Below are 22,843 nucleotides of genomic sequence, written 5' to 3' on the forward strand. Positions count from 1 at the left end.
GGTTTAAACCGCCTAAGATTGGTAAAATAACCGCCTCTGAATGCTCTACTTCTGGTAGTGTTCAAAGTAGAAGGTGACACTGGGTAAGAAGTTGTACTTTCGTACTTTGTTCCCTCTATAACAAAGTACGAAAGTACAACATCTTACCAAGAATCTGGTATGGCCAAATAAACCGCGGGCTCAGCTTCCTCACTCCAAGTGCCCGTCCAACAACGGTGACAAGTGAAAGTCTCACAAACACGTGCTCACCCTCACTGAACTTCAGTGGACGATGCTTGACATCGTAGTAACTCTTCTGGCGATTCTGCGCCTGCTTCAGCTTTTCCCTGATCATCTGGATCTGCAGGGTGGTATCTTGGACAAAGTCCAAGCCAAAAAACTCTTTATCTCCAACCTCAGACCAGCAGGTAGGTGTACGACACCTACTACCGTACAACGCCTCGTAGGGTGCCATGCCCAGGCTAGCATGGAAACTGTTGTTATACGAAAATTCCACCAATGGAAGGTACCTATCCCATCCCGAGCCCTGCTCCAACGTGCAAGCCCGCAACATGTCCTCCAAGGTCTGGATAGTCCGCTCAGTATGACCGTCATTCTGAGGGTGATAGGCTGTACTCAGTCTCAACTGCGTACCAAAAGCTCCCTGCAGCGCCTCCCAGAACCGAGATGTGAACTTTGGATCCCTATCACTGATGATACTCTCGGGCACCCCGTGAAGCCTCACGATCTCGCGAACATACAGTTTGGCCAACTGCTCTATAGAGAAGCTTACCTTCACTGGAAGAAAATGGGCAGACTTCGTCAGTCTGTCCACAATGACCCATATAGAGTCACAGCCAACCTGAGTCTTCGGCAAACCCACAACGAAATCTATGGAAATGCTCTCCCATTTCCATTCCGAAATCTCATGAGGTTGATCTTCACTTTCTTACAAATCAAACACTTGGACACATACACAGCTATGTCATTCTTCATTCCTGGCCACCAGAAATTTCTCTTCAAGTCTTTATACATCTTCGTAGCACCAGGGTGAACAGTAAACTATCCCTTATGGGCCCCCACATAACCTCTTCGGTCAAAGGACCTCGAGGAATCACAACCCTCTTCCGAAACAGCAGAAGTCCATCCTTCTTCCAAGACACACCGTCTTGGTTCTTGACGTAGTCGAGACACTCTCTCTGCACTTGCGCCTCGTGGATCTTCTCCATAAGCTCTTTCCTGACACTCATAGTCTCCATCTCGAGAAGTGCACCCCCAAATAAGGAAGTCACCTTCAGATCTCGAAACTTCTCTATGACGTTGAAGTCGTCCATCATCAAACTGGATAAACTTACGAATTTTTGGCTCAGAGCATCAGCTACCACATTGGCCTTGCTAGGATGGTACTTCAACTCAAAGTCGTAGTCCTTCAGATCCATCTCCTTTGCCTCATGTTCAGCTCCTTCTGATCAAACAGATACTTCAAGCTGTTGTGGTCACTGAACACCGCAAACTGCATACCGAACAGGTAATGCCTCCAAATCTTGAAAGCAAACACAATCGCAGCCAACTCCAAATCATGAGTCGGGTAGTTCTCCTGATGAGGCTTCAACTGCCTCAAAGCAAAAGCAACAGCTCTACCAGACTGCATCAACACACAGCCCAGCCCCTTTCCAGAAGCATCACAGTAAAGCTCAAACTGCTCCTCAGGATCAGGAAGGATCAACACAGGCAAAGTAGTCAATCTCTCCTTCAACTCCTGAAAGCACGCCTTACGCTCGTGAGTCCACACAAATGGAGTCTCCTTTCGGGTAAGGCGAGTCAAAGGGAGAACCATCGTGGAGAAACCCTTGATGATCCTCCGATAGTAACCTGCCAAACCTAGAAAGCTCCTCACTTCCGTAACTGTCTTGGGCCTCTCCCAATCCAGCACGGCCTCAATCTTGTTGGGATCCACTGCAACTCCATCTGCTGAAATCACATGCCCCAGAAACTTGACTGATTTGAGCCAAAACTCACACTTAGAAGGTTTAGCATAGAGCTTTTTCTCCTTCAGCACTTGTAGAATAATCCTCATATGCTCTGCATGCTCCTCCTCAGTCTTGGAGTAAATCAGAATGTCGTCAATGAAGACAATCACAAACTGATCCAGATACGGCTGGAAAATCCTGCTCATGTAATCCATGAAGACTGCCGGCGCATTGGTGAGTCCAAACGGGATCACCAAATACTCAAAATGACCGTATCTCGAACGAAACGCGGTCTTCGGGACATCCTCCGGCCTCACCCGAATCTGATGGTATCCGGACCGGAGATCAATCTTAGAATACACACAAGCGCCCCTGAGCTGATCCAACAGATCATCAATCCGAGGAAGGGGATACTTGTTCTTGATCGTCACCTTGTTCAACTGTCGGTAGTCGGTGCACAATCGTATTGTCCTGTCCTTCTTCTTCGCAATGGTGACCGGTGCTCCCCAAGGAGACACACTCGGTCGAATGAAATCTTTCGCCGAAAGATCCTCAATATGCTTCTTAAGCTTAGCCATCTCCTGTGGCGACATCCGATATGGAGCTAAAGAAATCGGCCCCACACCAGGAAACAAATCAAGAATAATCTTCAAGTTGGCCATCAGCAATCCTATCAGATCTACCGAGAACTCACGGCCGTCCCACTGAAACGCTACATCGCGATGAACAGTGGTAGAATCACATATTTCTCCGGTGGCGGTAGTCACCCGCAACGGTGGAGAAAGCACAGCACTGGGCAACTCAAGCCCCAAAGCAATCGGGGTAGCAACAAACGAATGCGTAGCCCCAGAATCAAATATAACATCAACAAAAGAATCACCAATAGACACAGTACCTCTGACAAGGTTCGGAGCGCGGCCCGACTGCTGCCTATCCAAGGTGTAAACACGCCCAATAGAAGGTGGCACCGAAGGTGCCGAAGTAGATGCCATCGGAACCATCTGCAAGGGAACTGCAAGAACAGCTGCAGCTCTCGCCGTTGATGACGGAAGGTCTCTAGAGAAGTGGCCCTCCTTGCCACACTGGAAACAGATCAGCTGACCCGAAGCACAACGACCAGCATGCTCCTTTCCGCACCCCGCACATCTCGGAGTGGAATGAGGCCTAGCAGAACTCCCCTGCTGTGAAGCAGCCCTCTTGAATTGACCAGGCGCCTGCCTAGTCGCCAACTGTTTACCTTTGCCTTTCCCAGCAAACTTCATGTCCTTCCAAGAAGTAGGAGAAGGAGTGGAACTACCAGTTCCCTTGGTCTCATCAACCTTGGTCCTCTTGGCCTTGCTCGCAATGCAAAAATTCTCAATATCCTTACACTGCTGAACCAGTGTACCAAAATCCCTCGAAGCAGCTCCAGCAATATGCTCAGCAATCACCTCACTAAGTCCTCTGCGGAACTTAGCAGCCAGAAACGTCAGAGTAGGAGGAACCATTCGGAAGTGCGCAAACTTCACAACTCATTAAACTTAGCCAGGTACTCGTCAACAAACATCGAGCCCTGAACCAATCTATCAAATTCCCCCTGTTTCCTCTCCTGCGCATCGTAGGAAAAGTATCTGCCCAAAAAGCACTCCTCGAAGAATGGCCACGCATGACACGACCCTGCATCTCAAAGGCACGAGAGGTGTTCGTCCACCACTCATGGGCATCGCCCTACAGCATGTAAGTCGAGAACATCAACTTCTGTGGGTCTGTACACTGCATGACCCGCAATAGGATCCAAAGACCTTTTAAACACAGGTGGCTTATGCTTCCTGAAATCATTCAGCCGGCGGTTTATCACATCACGATCCTCAGCATGCCCTACAAGGGGCTCCATCATCTCAGCGACATGAGTAGCACTGCCAATGTGACTCTGGCTCTCCTCCTGAACACTAGGTGGAGGCGGCGGCGGCGGTGGCGGAAACTAGCCTACAGCAGGACCAGCCCTCATCTCCTCCAACATGACTCTCATCATCGTCATGTTCGCCATCCGGTTCGCCTCACGAACCTCAGCTGCGGCTATCGGGTTCGCCTCGCGAACAACGTCCATCATTGTTGCGTTGGCCAATCTAGTGGCCTCTTGATCGGCTAACCTAGCCGCCTGCATCTCAGCCAATGCAGTCAGGATAGGATCGGCTTGATCCTCAGAAGTCTCTCGTGTTCTCCCGGATCTTACCATGACTCTGCACAAGTTACACAAATTATGAGTTGATCAGGCCCACACAATGTGATTACATATGCATTATCATAATAAAACTCGACGGAGTAAACACACAAGACAGACAACTAAACGTCCTAGCTATTGCAATATATACAGACTTTTTCCTCGAACCATTGCTCTGATACCATAAATGTAACACCTCGTATATATCCGGTAATGTTATCATACTATTGTATTAAGCTGCGCTTAATTAAAAATGCGGAATATCTTTTTCTTTTCAGTTATGAAATCATTATCATTACCAACTTGCTTATTAATCAGTTAATAAAACATCGCTGTATGTAATTGCAATAAAACAGCTAACTGAAATACACCATAACATAAATAATATAAGTATATCTCTAGTCACGGAACTACAACATGTAGACCGGACCAACTAGCATTTTATACAACTCAACTCAAAAGCACTAACAACATAGTGGCATGGACAACTCCCATGCTCACCCAAATAAGGCAACAAAGCCCAACATAAGTCTCAACTCAAATCATAAAGAGCAGAAAACATAAACAGCATAAATATCATAATCAGCTAAGCTCTGGACTCCTGCCGCCAGAGGCATCAGTCCCCATACTACCTGAATCTGAAACAAGCATTCCCCAAACGTGGGGTAAGATCTCTAAACCAGAAATCTCAGTAAGACAGTGAGTCGTCAAGGATCCTCCACCCCAAGCTCACTTACATGTGCAATAAAAGTTCAAAAGCAGTTTATCATCATCAGTTCTAAAATCAGTGCAATGCAGCAGATAATCAGGTCTTGTGTGTCAATACTATTCTACTGGCTAGAGAAATGCAGGATTTATATACGTCTAATACCCACAAATAGTGCAAGATACTACTTGCATCCACCCCGGAGCACCGTCTTGTATGACGCCACATACTCAGGCTTACCGTCAAGATGGAACAACACATGCATATTAAAAGCCATTAACACATAAAGCTCAACAGCAATTCATATATATCAAAGCATGTAACACAACATGCATATAATCATACCCCCATGGGACATGGTGGAACCACAACATGGCTAAACCAAGGACACGAAAGCTTACCTTGTAAACTAGCTATCCAATACCAAGAGTCCACAGGCTCAAAGTCCAAACACAGCAGAAACACAATCTGTTATGGACCAATACTATATTAATAATTATGCACCACAAGCATACAACTTATAGACAACGCTTTTACTTTACGCTTTACGTCTTAAGGCTCCATACCAAGCCATAAGCCCTTAATCACTTGATTCTGACTTAGTTCATTAATTACAGAAGTTCAAATTCAAAAATCTAGGGTCCACAAACCCCCAATAGCCTACTGTATGAATAGTACAGCTATTGTTCTTCGAAATCCCAGAATATCCGGATATTCCTCGGGGGCATATCCGGATATTCAATATCCGGATATCTCACAGGCAATATCCGGATATCAATATTCGGATATCCAGATCCCCATATTCGGATATCAATATCCGGATATCCATATCCGGATATCAATATCCGGATATTTCACGGGCAAATATCTGAATATTTCGCAACAGAATGCAGTTTTTGCATTTCGCGAAGATATCCTTCCAAGGTTCCATTTTTAACACTTAAACACGTTAAAACATGCATTTTTATACCCTCTTAGGTTTACATACCAGTTGGTTACTTGTTTAACCCATTAACATGCAAAGACATCACCTTTAAACCATTAAAACTCATGATCAAGGTAAGGAACATACCCAAGGCTTCAAAAAGAGGCAAAGGGTTGCTCTTGGAGCTCACAACAACTCCAAATGTTCTGACTTTACGCAAGAACGAAAATGGCAACACAAGCTATGCCCTTTCTTCACAAAGAAGGCTTCTTCTTGCACCTCAAAATACCAAGACCAAGGCTCCCACAACCCACCAAGTAAGTCAGCCCCCCTCAACAACTCAAACAGTGGCTGAACAACAAGAACACAGCTCACTCCCACTCTCACAAGGATCTTTCTCACAAGCACCAAGTGTTTAGTGAAGAGAAAAGGAAGAAAAGGGTTCACAAGGCTCACAAAAAGGATGAAGTAGCCATGGAATAGAGCAAGGAGAAACTGGTTAGCCTCCAAGTCACGTAGCAAATGAGTGGCACCTAGGGTTGAGCGCCAACTAAGGCTTATATAGTCACTTAACCAATTAACACACAATATTAACTTTAATTGCTACGCTTAGTATTTTAATCCCAAACTTTGGAATCTGAATCTACTCATTTTTCTAAGATTTTTCATATTTTTATTTTATTTTTCGGAGCACCTTTCTGGTACGCACTTTTACCAAGCCGGTATCAGTTCAGACACCAATTCTCATTATTTTAACTTGAAAATTGTTTCACAAGTCCTATATATGATTCCCATAATACATAATCATTTTTCATAATTTTCCGGGATACTTTTCCGGTACACATTTATACCGACTAGCATAACCAGCATCTGCATTTTTCTTCCGAAAAGCGACTTTCAGCATTATTACTCACTAATTATAATTATTAAATCCTCATAATAATTATTAGGGTCAATTATGAAATCATTTCCTAATTTACATAATTAATCAATTAAATTCCTTAATTAACGGTGCGGGTTCTTACAATTGCCCTCAAAATCCTCGATATGTGTTTCTTGTAGGAAATTATAACAGGAAAAATCAATATTCAAATTCCTACAATCAAAGATGAAGGAATAATAACAACTTTCCTTATTCTCAAGGGCAACAGCAAGGATAAAGCTATGCTCCAGCACAGCAGATGCAAAGGCCACCATTCCAACAACAGCACCAACAAACTAGACAGCAATCTGATAACTCTAGTTCGTTGGAGAATATGCTGAAGGACTTCATGGCAAGGAATCATGCCATTGTTCAGAGTCAATCAGCATCAATAAAGAACTTGGAGAATCAAGTAGGGCAGTTAGCTGATGCCATGAGAAGTAGTCCTATAGGCACACTGCCTAGCAACACTGAAAATCCAAGAAGAGAAGGAAGTGAGCAGATCAAGGCTATAGCATTGAGGAGTGGAAAGGCAGTAGATGAACCAGACCATATTAAAGACTACCACAAGATGAAGGAGTTAGAGGGCCAGAATGCAAGAGAGAAGGTTGTTGTGGAAGAAGATGTGGGAGAGCAACAGGTTGACAATCAGACCAAAAATCCAGAACAGAATGCTACAGCAAAGAAGCAACATAGTCAGCCTGCTGACAAAGCAAGTAGACCACCACCTCCTTTTCCTCAGAGGCTTCATAAGCAGCAATTGGGACTTTTATGCAAAGATCTAAAGCATTCATTCTTTTGTTTAATTGCCTCTTGCACATCTTCATTCCACCATCATGTTTCTTTTGTATGGAATACACATTTCTTTTGCATTTAAGATTAAAAAATAAAATGATTTTTTTTAAAAATTCACTTATTTTTATCAAGAAAATAAATTCAATTCAATTCAAATCGAATATTATTTTATTTTATCTATTTTTACCCTATCGTTATAAAATTATCTAAAGAAAGTAAATATCTTATTTTGATAATACACATTTAATTTATCTTAAATAATATTTTAAATTTCAAATATATTTAAAAATAAGATAATTTATAAATTAATTTCAGAATAAATAATTTGAAATATTTTTTAAACCATAAATACATTACATGAGGATATAAAATAAAAAAAGAGAGAAAATATATTTTTAAAAATATTTATTTTTTAAACCACAAGTGTCTAAGTGAAAATTTTTGTAATCACAAGGGGTCCAAGTGAAATTTGAAACCATATGGGGTTAAATGATAAAATATCCCAGCACAGTAGGTCTAAGTGATAACTTTAAAACCGCAGGGGTTCAAATGATAAATCACAAAATCACAGTGGGTGAAAATGAAGTTTTTTCTAATAAATATTATTAATAGGCTTAACAATTTCTCATGAAGAAAGTAATGGCAAACATTAAAATAGTCTGTAAAAAATTTAATTGCAAATATCTTTTTGCGATGCAAGAACTGTATGGTCACTGGTCAATAAATGGTCATTCATTTTTATAGTGATTAAATTTTAATAATTTATTTTTTACAGAATCATATATGCCATTTTTTTATTTTTTTATCAAAATTTAAAATTTAAATTCTTTTATATTAATTATACATATTTTTGAAAAATTAATTTTTTTATCTTATTATTTATAATTTGATATTTTTTTAAATTGATTATACATACAAATTTAAAACGTTTACGTTAAATTTTAAAAAAAATACTCGTACGAATTTTTTCTTTTTTTAATTATATTTTAAGTCAAATTTTTAATTAATTTTCTTTTAAAGTATAAATATCTCAATTCTTATTTTTTCATTTAATTTCCAAATTTAAATTAGTTTGGATAATGAATTGGAGTATACGATAATTGGAATTTTGGATTTTATTTAAAAAAATTAACGATTTTATTTATTTATTTTTAGGAAGGAGTGGTTTTTTTATAAAGTACAAACAAACATTTGATTTCTTTTTGGTACAAACAAAAAATTTATTTTACTAATTGGTTTTGGAGAATATCAAAAGATTTTGACGACAATCAATTGGTAAAGATGAAAAGTCAAAAGGGCAATATTTAACATAATTTCCTATATCGTGAATTAATAACTAGAAATCATTACTTAAAGAATGTGAGTAGCTTTCTATGTATCTTTCCCACTATTTTCTGATATGTTAGAAAAAAGTACAATATTTAATATTTTTGCAGCGAAAAAAAAGATATATATATATATATATATATATATATATATATATATATATATACACACACACACACGTGAAATATATTTAAATTTTTATAAATTTTTTTTTGTGGAATCTATACTTTTCTCCTTTAAATTCTAATTGAGTTTTGGTGAAAAATTAATTGATTAATAAATGGTATTTTATGATGTGTTGTTATGTCTGATTCTTTAATCAGTCTTTTAAAATTCCTTTCACGATATGATTTCTGACATTTACGGAGACTTTTAAATTACTATTCCTTTAATTTCAATAAATTTTGCATTTAAATGGAATTTGCATGGCGACTAGTCAGTGGTTCAACCCAATAATATAATCATATCGTTATACGAAATTAATTTTAACTCAAAGAGTTTAATTTTATATTACAGATGATTTTTAATATAACTACAAAACTAATAAATTAAAAAAATACTGATAAAATAAAGTAATTATTAAATTAAACTGAGTAAATACAATTAAAATTTAATAAATAGATGTCGATTAAGATTTGAAATTTGATAACATTAATTTTAATATTATATTCAAAAGATTTATTTTATAAATACATAGATGCAAATCATTTACATGTAGAAAATATACCAATATTGTACTAATATATATATATATATATATATATATATATATATATATATATATATATATATATATATATATGGGGCATGATATTCTTACACCGGTGTAAGAGTTAGAAGTCTTACACTCAATCTTAACCATTGATCCACTTGAATCTAATGGCTCAAATTACTAAAAAAATAGAGCTCTTGAATATAAGTGGGATCAACAGACAAGATTGAGAGTGTAACTTACACTGATGTAAAATGATCCTGAACCTATATATATATATATATATATATATATATATATATATATATATATATATATATATATACCAATAAAGTATTACTTTCAATCAATAGTAAAGTATTAAATCATTAATATATTTCCAAATGTACAATTAAATAATAAAGTACTGAAGAATGATGATTAATTCGCTCATCGGGTAAATAGTTTTCCAACTTTTGATCCTTGCTTATCGTCTAGGACACTCAGTTACGTTCCTCCATATATAAGAAAATAACAGGGAAATGTTATTTGACTATCCGTGAGTCAATTCTCTAAGTAAGTAGTGATAAAGAAAGCCCGGAAATAAATATATATGTAAAACAACACATATTCATTTTATTCTGTCCATTCAGATGGCACTTTATTGATACGGCTTACAATACTTTATATATTAGATCAACCGTTTTGGGCACAATCTTCGGGCCCGAACTGCAGCTCCTGCTTTTTGGTATCGTAAATGAACTTGACATTTACCTGCTGAAAATTACCTAAAATGGTAGATTTGTCATCTGATTGAATCATGAGACAGAAGGTTTCTTCGGGTGGTTTCTTTTGGTTATCTACTTCCCTAAGGAAAACGCCTTCAGGATGTACATCCAGCTGAGCACCTTTAAAATAGAAAGTGACCGTGGGTAAAATTTTTGGTGTAGCCTTTTACTTGATACCTTGTATAACACAAACAACCATCGTTATCAACATAACTGATGAATTCTTTAAGACTTGAGAAGTGTGACCTCACTTTCTCTTCAAGTTTTTCATATGCATCCTTGATTATGTATGACATAGTACTACCTGAGTCTATTACACACCCACCCGGCTTTTCATCACTGGGAGCGGGAGCAAACACCTTTGGATCAATATCCAGTCGCTTCCCTTCAAAGCCGAGACCTTCCAAAGCCACACGGTAACCATGATAATTACTTTTCAAGAATTTCGTGGTTCTCAAATTTGCCGGTGGCTTTATCTCTGAGCCAAACCTAAGATACATAGGTGTGGGTTTCTCCACGTAACCTACGAAACAGTATGAGAATCTTCCACCACTTATAGGCTCTAGTTTCTTCCAGATAGAATATTTTCCATAACCATCATAGATTCCTAAGCCAAATGCCCCTGCAACAACATATATTCTTTTAAACCGATCATCACCATTCCGGTCCCAATTGTTAAGACCACACCCGAAAGTTACGTCCTTAACGGATTCAACGCGGGAAGATGAACTAGAACCAGTTGGGAAAGTGAAAGTCTCAATCGCAAGAACGCCTGTAGAATTGTCACCATCAGCGTACGTTATTGTATAGGGCACCTGCTTCTTATACTTGTCGTCAAGGAGATCGCGGTAAGATTTAGACGTGGAATTTGAAAATAATTTATTCTTTTGAGGGTAGCAATGCCGCCTATCTGATCTTTTACTTTTATGAGCACAACCCTCACATTGAACCCATGTGAGGGAAGAGCCAGTATCCAACACCAACAAGTACGACATGTAAGAGGGATTCCCTGTGAAGGTGCCAATACCAACCTTCACAAGCATGAATGCGTTGTATTTTGGTACAATGGGTGGAGTGATTGCGTCTGGCTGCAAAGCATCTGAACCGTTGGAAAGATTATGAATTGATGATGGAGGTGATTTAATTAGAGTATATGGGTGGATCAGCTCTAGTGACAAGCCATTAGAGCTACTCTGGGAAGCTAAGATTTGGCATGACAACAATGAGAGAAAAATCATACACATCATTGAAGATATGGAAGCCATTAGGTAGGTCTGTGAATAAATTTGAGTTTCATTAGCTCTTTTTATAGTTGATGATGAGCTTGGGACATAACATTATGAAGCTATAATTAATTAAATGGGATCAACCTACATTAATTAATTCTACGACGTCTTCTTCTGCCATGAATGCTCCGCTCTGTTCTATAGATGTGCATATATACTATTAGTGAGGCATACCGAGATTAATGTTCAATTCGAATAATTCCATTCTTCAACTTTGAATTGTTTAAAGTGTTACGTCATCGAAGGTACGACAAAGCTATTTTGGCTCCACCTACATCAATGTTACTCTCTGTGTTTTAGGCTCATAGCCATATCTAATTAAATTATTTGGTTTCTAAAAAATAAAAAAATAGCTTGATTTTAAAATCATTTTAAAAAACAGGTTTTATGGAAAAGAATAAAATATTTATTTATATATATTCTAAAGCAAAACCATTTGTTGACAAGTTTAATGACGTGTCACTTTCTCATGCTTCTCCACTTTGTATTCACACTACATAAACTTAAATTTTTTTCTCTTACAGAAACATTTTAAATTAGAATTGTTATTAATTCTTTTTTGTGAAAATAGCGCAACTTTTATTGCAATTCACTTTTTGAATACAACAAAATCCCACGACTTCTGCATTAGAAAATGTTGGGCCTATTCATTTTGCCGCGTTCAAGAAAGACCTTTATTCAATTGAATGATACTTCTCAAATAATGCATTGATTTTTTGTATAAATAAGGAAGTGTTGCTTCTTCTTTTTGTCTTGCCTGCTGTTTTTTTTTTCGTTCATGTGTGTAGGGACTGTTGTATTGGTATAATTTTTGGTTTCTTTATTAATAAACACTATGAATTCATTTTCATTTTTTTATACTAATACGTATTTATGTTTGCATCAATTCAATAGGGTTTGTGAAATTGTTTGTGTTACATTATTGAGGTTTCGTGGTGTTACATTGAGTTTTCGTGGTGTTATTAAATTTCTGATGTTGAGAAATATAGTTCCACATTAGTTGTATGGGCAACTAATGTGAGGTTTATAAGGCCTTGGGCACTCCTACCCTTTGAGCTAGTTTTTGGGGTGGTGACCTCAAGGTTCTTAACATGGTATCAGAGCGTTCGAAATCTCACCGCCTCCCACTTTCTGGCTTGTATGTTGTTCACCCTTCAAACCCTGAGTGCTCTCGTGTGAGGGGGCGTGTTGAGAAATATAATCTCACTTGGTTGTATGGACAACTAATGTGATGTTTATAAGGCCTTGGGCACTTCCACCCTTTGAACTAGCTTTTGGGGTGGTGACCTCAAGATTCTTAACATGCGACATATTTTTTATTACATCTGTATGTAGGGTTGTCTTTTGGAGCAATATAGTGAAAAACACATACGTTTTTGCAGAATGAGGTTGCTTCTCTCTAGGTGAGGTGACACGGGACTAGATTTGGTTGACAAAATTTCCTCATTATGTTATAAGTTTTTATTTTTTTTTTCATCAGAAATATTGGTTGTTGTTTTTCTTCATATAAATCGATTAAGGGTAGTAAATGTCATTACTACACTTTTATTGTTCTTGGAGCTTTCTAAAAATTCAACAGAGCTGGAATCACATACTCAGTCTCATTTGTTATTTCTTTTAGATTGTACTTTTAAAAACGTTTGAAAATAATTTTTCCTCTCAGAAAAAAGCATCTTTGGATGCTGAGGAGCAGGTTACGTGCTGGTGAACTACAAAATCAAGTTATAGTTATGTATGAATAGTGGATGTATCATGTAAATAATAATAATTCTTTCGTGCATACTTTGAAGTTCTTTATGCAGGTGGACAAGAAGGTAAAAATTATTGTAATTTTATCCATGTGAATTATGTGTTGAAAGAAGAATGAAAACTACCCATACCCAGTTTTAAACAAAAATTTAAATACCAGGAAACAGGATATAAAGTTGGCAAGCAGTATTTTGGGCTTAATCAAACTGCATTTTCATATTTTATTGATAAAATTTGACACTGAGGGTTATGTATACAAATTTATTCTTTAGAAACTATTACAAATTATACTATATACTTCGGGTAGTATATTCACCTGAGATTATACTCTTGGGGTACATAAAATAATTTGTAAGGGTTTGTAAATAAAAAGTTTATAAATATAATCTATCACAAGTTTGACACACTTCTTTTAAAATAAAGTTTGATACTTTGATGTCAGTCCTATACGAAATCAGCCATTTTTGGCACTGGGCCGAATTGTATCTTTTTTAACCTGGTATCATATATAAACTTGAAATTGACTTGATGATAAGCCCGAAAATGTTAAAAAAATTTATCAGGCAAAATCAGCAAACAGAAGCATTCTTTTGCCACTATCCACCACCCTATAAAAAAACGCAGCATTCAGGACTCAAATCCAGTTGAGCACCTTCAAAGTAGGTGACACTGAGTAAGAAGTTGTACTTTCGTACTCTCTCCCTTCTATAACACAAATTATCTATGACGGTTTCTCTCCTGAATTCTCGATGCTTTGAAAAGGAAATCATTAATTTTTTGATTAGTTCATCACATGCACCCTTGATTAAGTGTACGTGAAACTGCTGATCCCAAGTCCACAAGACCACAACACACCCACCCGCGATTAGTCACTGCTTGATTAATATTAATTCGTTCCCCCGCAACGCTTGAAATAATTCCATAGTTTGCAAATTCCTTCGTTGCTTTATGTCTGAGCCGAACCTCAGCAACATACGCGTATATGTTGCTGCAATCTCGACTATATGTCCTGCTGTTATCAACTATGTTCTCTATTCCAGTATTTTCATCCTTCACCACTCCAATTTTGGATTGTTTAAAGGGCTACGTATCCTATGCCAAATACGCGTATGCCCCACTTACACCAAGTAATGTGGCATTAATCCAGTCACAATACAGCATCTTGCCGTAAAGTGCTATATAATTACTAAATTTGTATACAATCGGGTTACCATTTTGCTCAGTTATTTGCAATATCACAATCTTATTGCATCTGTGTACATTCAAAGTTGGGAACTCTGATTTATTGATTTTTTTTATATTTGAACTATGAATACGATTATTTTCTAAAAATATGTTTTATTTATATTATTAATTAGCAAACGAATTAGCTTCTCATCTATACTTGTTAAGATGTATAGCTTTCTACTTCAAACTATTTTTTCCTGAGCATTTTAAGTTTAAACTTATTACTTCTTGCTTTTCTTTGTCTATTTCTGATGATGTGCTATTAGGCTCATTTGTCATCAGAGAGAATTTTTAAGTCGAATATTTCCATTAATTCTTCTGCTTCATACATATATATATATATATATATATATATAGGGATAGGATCAACTTACACCGGTGTAAGAATAATAAATTTTACACCAAATCTTAACCGTTGATTTCCGTGCATCTAATGGTTGAGATTTATTGGGAATTAAAAATTAATTAATGAGTGGAATCTAATAAATTTTAACCGTTAGATGCACAAAATCAATGGTTAAGATTTGGTGTAAGACTTTTTATTCTTACACCGGTGTAAGATGATCCTGCCCCATATATATATATATATATATATGGGATATGATCAACTTACACCGGTGTAAGAATAATAAATCTTACACCAAATCTTAAAAATTGATTTCCGTGCATCCAATGGTTGAGATTTATTGGGAATTAAAAAATTAATTAATGAGTGAGACCTAATAAATCTTAACCGTTAGATGTAGAAAATCAATGATTAAGATTTGGTGTAAGATTTATTATTCTTACACCGGTGTAAGATGATCTTGTCCCTATATATATATATATATATATATATATATATATATATATATATGTTTAATTAATATTGTTGAAAGAGCTACACAATTCTTTATATTTCACCGTATTGCCATGCTTGGTTACAGTGTTACTTTAGATATATGTTGGTCCATCGAAGTTAGTTTCTAGAATGCATGTTTAGTAATTCTAAGTTTCTCAAGGTTATGTGCATGTGCGATTTGATGACTTTATCTTTGGCATTTGCACAGAATTCGGTGCTAATAATAATCCTCTGAATTTATGATTGAGGTTTGCTTCTTAATATCTTGGGCTAATTTATTTTGTTGTATGAGTGGATACTATCGGGTTAAAATTTCACGTTATCTATTTATGTGAAATTTTTGTATCTAATTTTTTTTTGTATAAATAAGGAAGTGTTGCTTCTTCTTTTTGTCTTGCCTGCTGTTTTTTTTTTCGTTCATGTGTGTAGGGACTGTTGTATTGGTATAATTTTTGGTTTCTTTATTAATAAACACTATGAATTCATTTTCATTTTTTTATACTAATACGTATTTATGTTTGCATCAATTCAATAGGGTTTGTGAAATTGTTTGTGTTACATTATTGAGGTTTCGTGGTGTTACATTGAGTTTTCGTGGTGTTATTAAATTTCTGATGTTGAGAAATATAGTTCCACATTAGTTGTATGGGCAACTAATGTGAGGTTTATAAGGCCTTGGGCACTCCTACCCTTTGAGCTAGTTTTTGGGGTGGTGACCTCAAGGTTCTTAACATGGTATCAGAGCGTTCGAAATCTCACCGCCTCCCACTTTCTGGCTTGTATGTTGTTCACCCTTCAAACCCTGAGTGCTCTCGTGTGAGGGGGCGTGTTGAGAAATATAGTCTCACATTGGTTGTATGGACAACTAATGTGATGTTTATAAGGCCTTGGGCACTTCCACCCTTTGAACTAGCTTTTGGGGTGGTGACCTCAAGATTCTTAACATGCGACATATTTTTTATTACATCTGTATGTAGGGTTGTCTTTTGGAGCAATATAGTGAAGAACACATACGTTTTTGAAGAATGAGGTTGCTTCTCTCTAGGTGAGGTAACACGGGACTAGATTTGGTTGACAAAATTTCCTCATTATGTTATAAGTTTTTATTTTTTTTTTCATCAGAAATATTGGTTGTTGTTTTTCTTCATATAAATCGATTAAGGGTAGTAAATGTCATTACTACACTTTTATTGTTCTTGGAGCTTTCTAAAAATTCAACAGAGCTGGAATCACATACTCAGTCTCATTTGTTATTTCTTTTAGATTGTACTTTTAAAAACGTTTGAAAATAATTTTTCCTCTCAGAAAAAAGCATCTTTGGATGCTGAGGAGCAGGTTACGTGCTGGTGAACTACAAAATCAAGTTATAGTTATGTATGAATAGTGGATGTATCATGTAAATAATAATAATTCTTTCGTGCATACTTTGAAGTTCTTTATGCAGGTGGACAAGCTTAAAAAGGAACTAGAAACACAAAACAAAGAAAAAGCGAACTGGGAAACACTGACAGCTGAGTTAGAGAAAAAGATTCAACACTTGAATTCAAAATTAGAGGATGTAAGTTTTACATTTGGCTAGATTGTTCAAATCCGGCTTAAATTATATCCCAAGTTTGTTGACTTTGGAAGTAGTTACACACACGCACACACAAATATCCATACACTCACTGTTGCAAAAATATTATTTTTTATATGTATTTGTTCTTTTTCAATAATACTTATGTTGAGTTATATTTTCCTTTCCCCTCAATGGGTGCAAAACCGAAGGAGTCACGTGCTAACAATCTCGGTCTCTATGCAGCTCTAGATGAAGCTACTAAGGGGCGTTTGGTTTCATGTTTTTTGAGATTTTTCTAGGTTACTGAAGTTTGGTTTTTATAAAACCAATGTTTAGTTCAACAGCTTTTGACCAAAATCCATCTATGTGAAATGCATGGCTTTTTGATAAATATAGTAATTTGTACTGTTTAGAAACTCGATTTGAGGGTGATTTTTTGAGTAAATTCGGGTAAAGCACTGTTAACACACTTTTTGTCATATATTTCCATGGTAAAATTTTATCAAACCAAACTACTCTTTTTTAACTTCCTCATCTATTCAACTTTCCCTATGGATACCTAGTAATTACATTTCTCTAGTATTCTTAAAATTTATCTTCAACCAAACGTCCAATAAGAAATATTTTAGGCAACAAACTGTGAACTTTTATCCACCTCATTTTTTTGAATCAATTTTTTATTATTCTTATTTGCATAAGGTGTTTGATTTCGATTTGTTATTTGTCATTTCAATTGCATATGTTTCAAAATCAAAGACCTCAAAGTGAGCTTTGAATTTTTTTCTCGCGTTTTGAGCATGTTGTAAGTAATTCATTTGGAAAGCCACTTAGGCATGCCTTCTCAATCTACGGAATCTTTCGTAGTTTTTTATTGTACATCCAAATATACAAGAGATTCATTATATTTATTTTACTAATAATAATTGCTAATCTTTTTCATTATATTTTTTTATAAGTTTAATAAGATTAAAACTAAAATGATACATCGCTTAATTTTTTTAGAGTCGTTTATAATATGTTCCTCTTGTCTTACACTACAATTCGAGACGGTTCCTATTATGATTAATTAATTTTTTGGGAACCATAAAAAAATCAAATTTAAAGTTGTAGTTTACTTGGACTTTTGGATAAGATCAAGTGTTTATTAGTATCAGTTTAATTAATATCAATTATGCGGGTTGTTGGTCCATAAATTATTGATTTATTTTCAGGGAAAAGTCCATTGCATTGGCTTGTGCAGTAGTATCTAACAATATTATTATTATTTTTTTGGAAATATTTCAAGATTCATTACTTCGCAACTAATCCGATTCGGGATTAAGTGTTTCTAACAATATTAATTTTAGTAGTTCGTTATACTTACAAAGATGCCAAGGAAAATGATACACATCAATCAAGCTTAACCGTTTGTGTTTTTCTTTCTTTGCCATTTACTACATAAATCTTAACTTTGTTCCGTATTCTTACATACGTCATGTGTGTAACTAAATAATTTTATTACCTGGTACAATTGTCCCCGTTAAATATTATGCTCACTGAGTCTTGAATATAAATGATTGAAAGTTTAAGAATCTAAATAATTAATATATATATCTATATATAAGTGTTCTCACTTAAATTTATAACAATGTTAAGAACTTGAATCCGTGAAATACGAAGAGTCTTACGTTAATTATTGACTTTAGAAAAAGAAAAAAAAAATCAATGATTCAACTTTTATATATGGAGAATACAAATCAAACCAAGTCAATTTGATTACTGTCTTTTCGTATTCTTCACCCAATTAATGCTACCATTAATAAAGTGGTATTTTTAAAAAAAAATCAATTTCCAAAAATATAGAAAAATAAATAAATTATTCTAGCATTACTCCCTCCCATCCAAGCACACCTTCGCAGCCAAATTGCATTTATGCATCAATAAATTATTATTATGTGATGGAATATAAATGTGAAATTGTTAATGCTATTAATGAAAAATTGCTTATTTTCGATTATCATTGGAAATGCTGCATTTGCCAATCCTTATATTATGTTGCCAGTTGCCACCGTAAGTAAAAATTGCTTTACATTCTTCAAGAACGAAACAAACTAAGAAGAATTTTTTAACATGCAAAATTTATTGTTGTATTTATTAATATGATTTTTTTAAATATCATTTGTAATTACAAGCAATCAAAGATTTATGATTATGAAAACATTCAAACTGTGGTTGCCAACTATATCATTTGGTATATTTGTGCTTTTTTTAAAAAAAATAAGTTATTAGGCAAAGATAACACTTACGAAAAATTCCAAATGACACGTTGAATAGAAATTGTAAAGACATCAGTGAAGCGTCATTTTAAATGGTATTTGATTAGGCAAAGATAATATTTATGAAAATTTATGTACAGATTTAATGGAATATGTATAGACATAAATCAAACGACATTAATAGTTATAAATATCTTTGATTGTCGTTGCCACCATAAAACATAATTGCTATTGCCACGATAATTGTTTTTTCTGATTCTTAATCTGGAATAACGCTCATCAGATTCAATGTGATCTTAAATTGTAAAACACAGATTAAATAAACATATTCAATGTAATTTTAAAATGAATCTAAAGGAACAGGTTGGAAAACAAAAATAGATTTTTAAACAACTGTGTTGTTTATAAATTTATATTATAAATTTTAAAAGAAAAAAATTAAACAAATAGAATTAATGGAATTTGTAAATATAAATTAAAAAAATAGACTGAATGGCATTTGAAAAAGGCAAAGATAACACTTGCTATTCGTTTGGATTTAATGAAAACAAAAATTTAATGGTCAGATGTACAATTTGAATGGAATAGAAATGTGAAATTATTGATGCTATTAATGAAAAGTTGCTTATTTTTGTTTATCGTTAGAAATGCTGCATTTGCCAATTCTCATATTTGAGTTGACACCATAAGTGGAAATTGTTTTACATTCTGGAAAAACGAAACCACCTAATGAGAATTTTTTAACATGCAAAATTTATTGTTGAATTTATTAATATAATTTTTTTAAATATCATATGTAATTACAAGCAACCAAAGTTTATGATTACGAGAACAAACAAAATGTGGTTGCCAACTGAATCATTTGGTATTTGTGATTAGAAATACAGATGAACAAATAACATTAAATATAATTTTAAGAGGCATAAATAACTGTTGCAGTTGAATGCTTATTTAAAAAAACATTGCATGCGCTTTTTGGATAATGAATTGGAGTATACGATAATTGGAATTTTGGATTTTATTTAAAAAAATTAACGATTTTATTTATTTATTTTTAAGAAGGAGTGGTTTTTTTATAAAGTACAAACAAACATTTGATTTCTTTTTGGTACAAACAAAAAATTTATTTTACTAATTGGTTTTGGAGAATATCAAAAGATTTTGACGACAATCAATTGGTAAAGATGAAAAGTCAAAAGGGCAATATTTAACATAATTTCCTATATCGTGAATTAATAACTAGAAATCATTACTTAAAGAATGTGAGTAGCTTTCTATGTATCTTTCCCACTATTTTCTGATATGTTAGAAAAAAGTACAATATTTAATATTTTTGCAGCGAAAAAAAAGATATATATATATATATATATATGAAATAAATTTAAATTTAACATAAAATTATAGATTAAAATAATTAAAATTATAAAAATTATAAATCATTAAGCATATTAATAATATTTATTATTAGTCACGAGGGCAAGAACTATGGCTCATTTTTTATCATTTCTATTGGGTAAGACAATATGCATCTCATCACTGTTGTTGCAGTATGCATTGCTGTATATGAATATAACTTATTATTGATTGAGCGTATCAAATGCTGGTAATTGTTCTGGATAGTATTGAGCGCAAGAATTTTTTCTCATTTTTTGATGATTTCTCTTTAGTAGGACAATCTGCATCTCTTCACTTTTGTTGCTGTATACATTGTTATATATGAAATTAATCAAATATTGAGTACAAAACTATATTTTATTTTCAAAATAATTGATGTTTCTTAATTGTAGAGTTTTGTTTGTGGTTAATACTCACAAAGTTCTATGTGATAATTGTTGTAACTTTTTAACCTCCCAGAGTAGCACAAAATACTGACACGGTTTTCTCTTTTAGAGATTAATCAACTATGACCGCCGACAAAAAATTTGATTTTTTTTTCGTGCATCGCACGAGTAATGCAATTTCAAAACCATTTTAATAACCGGTTTTTATGGATTGAATTAGTTTGGTTCCATATTTAGTTCAATTAATTTGGATCTTTTGCATAACTTAGCCATATCTTATTGCTAAATGTTCCAACTTTCTAGTCTTACCTTCATCTCAGTTCCTCCAAAACAAAACAAAATAACAAGAAGGTAAAAATTATTGTAATTTTATCCATGTGAATTATGTGTTGAAAGAAGAATGAAAACTACCCATACCCAGTTTTAAACAAAAATTTAAATACCAGGAAACAGGATATAAAGTTGGCAAGCAGTATTTTGGGCTTAATCAAACTGCATTTTCATATTTTATTGATAAAATTTGACACTGAGGGTTATGTATACAAATTTATTCTTTAGAAACTATTACAAATTATACTATATACTTCGGGTAGTATATTCACCTGAGATTATACTCTTGGGGTACATAAAATAATTTGTAAGGGTTTGTAAATAAAAAGTTTATAAATATAATCTATCACAAGTTTGACACACTTCTTTTAAAATAAAGTTTGATACTTTGATGTCAGTCCTATACGAAATCAGCCATTTTTGGCACTGGGCCGAATTGTATCTTTTTTAACCTGGTATCATATATAAACTTGAAATTGACTTGATGATAAGCCCGAAAATGTTAAAAAAATTTATCAGGCAAAATCAGCAAACAGAAGCATTCTTTTGCCACTATCCACCACCCTATAAAAAAACGCAGCATTCAGGACTCACTTTCGTACTCTCTCCCTTCTATAACACAAATTATCTATGACGGTTTCTCTCCTGAATTCTCGATGCTTTGAAAAGGAAATCATTAATTTTTTGATTAGTTCATCACATGCACCCTTGATTAAGTGTACGTGAAACTGCTGATCCCAAGTCCACAAGACCACAACACACCCACCCGCGATTAGTCACTGCTTGATTAATATTAATTCGTTCCCCCGCAACGCTTGAAATAATTCCATAGTTTGCAAATTCCTTCGTTGCTTTATGTCTGAGCCGAACCTCAGCAACATACGCGTATATGTTGCTGCAATCTCGACTATATGTCCTGCTGTTATCAACTATGTTCTCTATTCCAGTATTTTCATCCTTCACCACTCCAATTTTGGATTGTTTAAAGGGCTACGTATCCTATGCCAAATACGCGTATGCCCCACTTACACCAAGTAATGTGGCATTAATCCAGTCACAATACAGCATCTTGCCGTAAAGTGCTATATAATTACTAAATTTGTATACAATCGGGTTACCATTTTGCTCAGTTATTTGCAATATCACAATCTTATTGCATCTGTGTACATTCAAAGTTGGGAACTCTGATTTATTGATTTTTTTTATATTTGAACTATGAATACGATTATTTTCTAAAAATATGTTTTATTTATATTATTAATTAGCAAACGAATTAGCTTCTCATCTATACTTGTTAAGATGTATAGCTTTCTACTTCAAACTATTTTTTCCTGAGCATTTTAAGTTTAAACTTATTACTTCTTGCTTTTCTTTGTCTATTTCTGATGATGTGCTATTAGGCTCATTTGTCATCAGAGAGAATTTTTAAGTCGAATATTTCCATTAATTCTTCTGCTTCATACATATATATATATATATATATATATATATAGGGATAGGATCAACTTACACCG

General features: G+C 34.6%; 1 protein-coding gene across 1 annotated transcript; it reads right to left on the reverse strand.

The window, feature by feature from the left end:
* Window positions 1-10,210: 10,210 nt before the first annotated feature.
* On the reverse strand, window positions 10,211-11,567 carry LOC133296097 (aspartic proteinase nepenthesin-2-like). Its single transcript, XM_061495045.1, has 2 exons — window positions 10,499-11,567; window positions 10,211-10,422 (listed from the first exon to the last, which is right to left on the reverse strand). The coding sequence occupies exons 1-2, from the start codon at window positions 11,565-11,567 to the stop codon at window positions 10,211-10,213; spliced, it is 1,281 nt and encodes a 426-aa protein (XP_061351029.1).
* Between the last annotated feature and the right edge of the window lie 11,276 nt (window positions 11,568-22,843).

This window comes from Gastrolobium bilobum, unplaced genomic scaffold, assembly GCF_033153095.1.
Source record: "Gastrolobium bilobum isolate Gb01-03AN ecotype WA unplaced genomic scaffold, APGP_CSIRO_Gbil_v1 utg23089, whole genome shotgun sequence".
NCBI lineage: Eukaryota > Viridiplantae > Streptophyta > Magnoliopsida > Fabales > Fabaceae > Gastrolobium > Gastrolobium bilobum.

What these genes read in the sequence shown, in the direction of transcription:
- LOC133296097 (XM_061495045.1), bottom strand. Translation starts at nt 11,567, where the DNA reads ATGGCTTCCATATCTTCAATGATGTGTATGATTTTTCTCTCATTGTTG. An exon ending in CAGTTATGTTGATAACGATG is followed by an intron (nt 10,423 to 10,498) that starts GTTGTTTGTGTT and finishes TCTATTTTAAAG; the next exon opens with GTGCTCAGCTGGATGTACAT.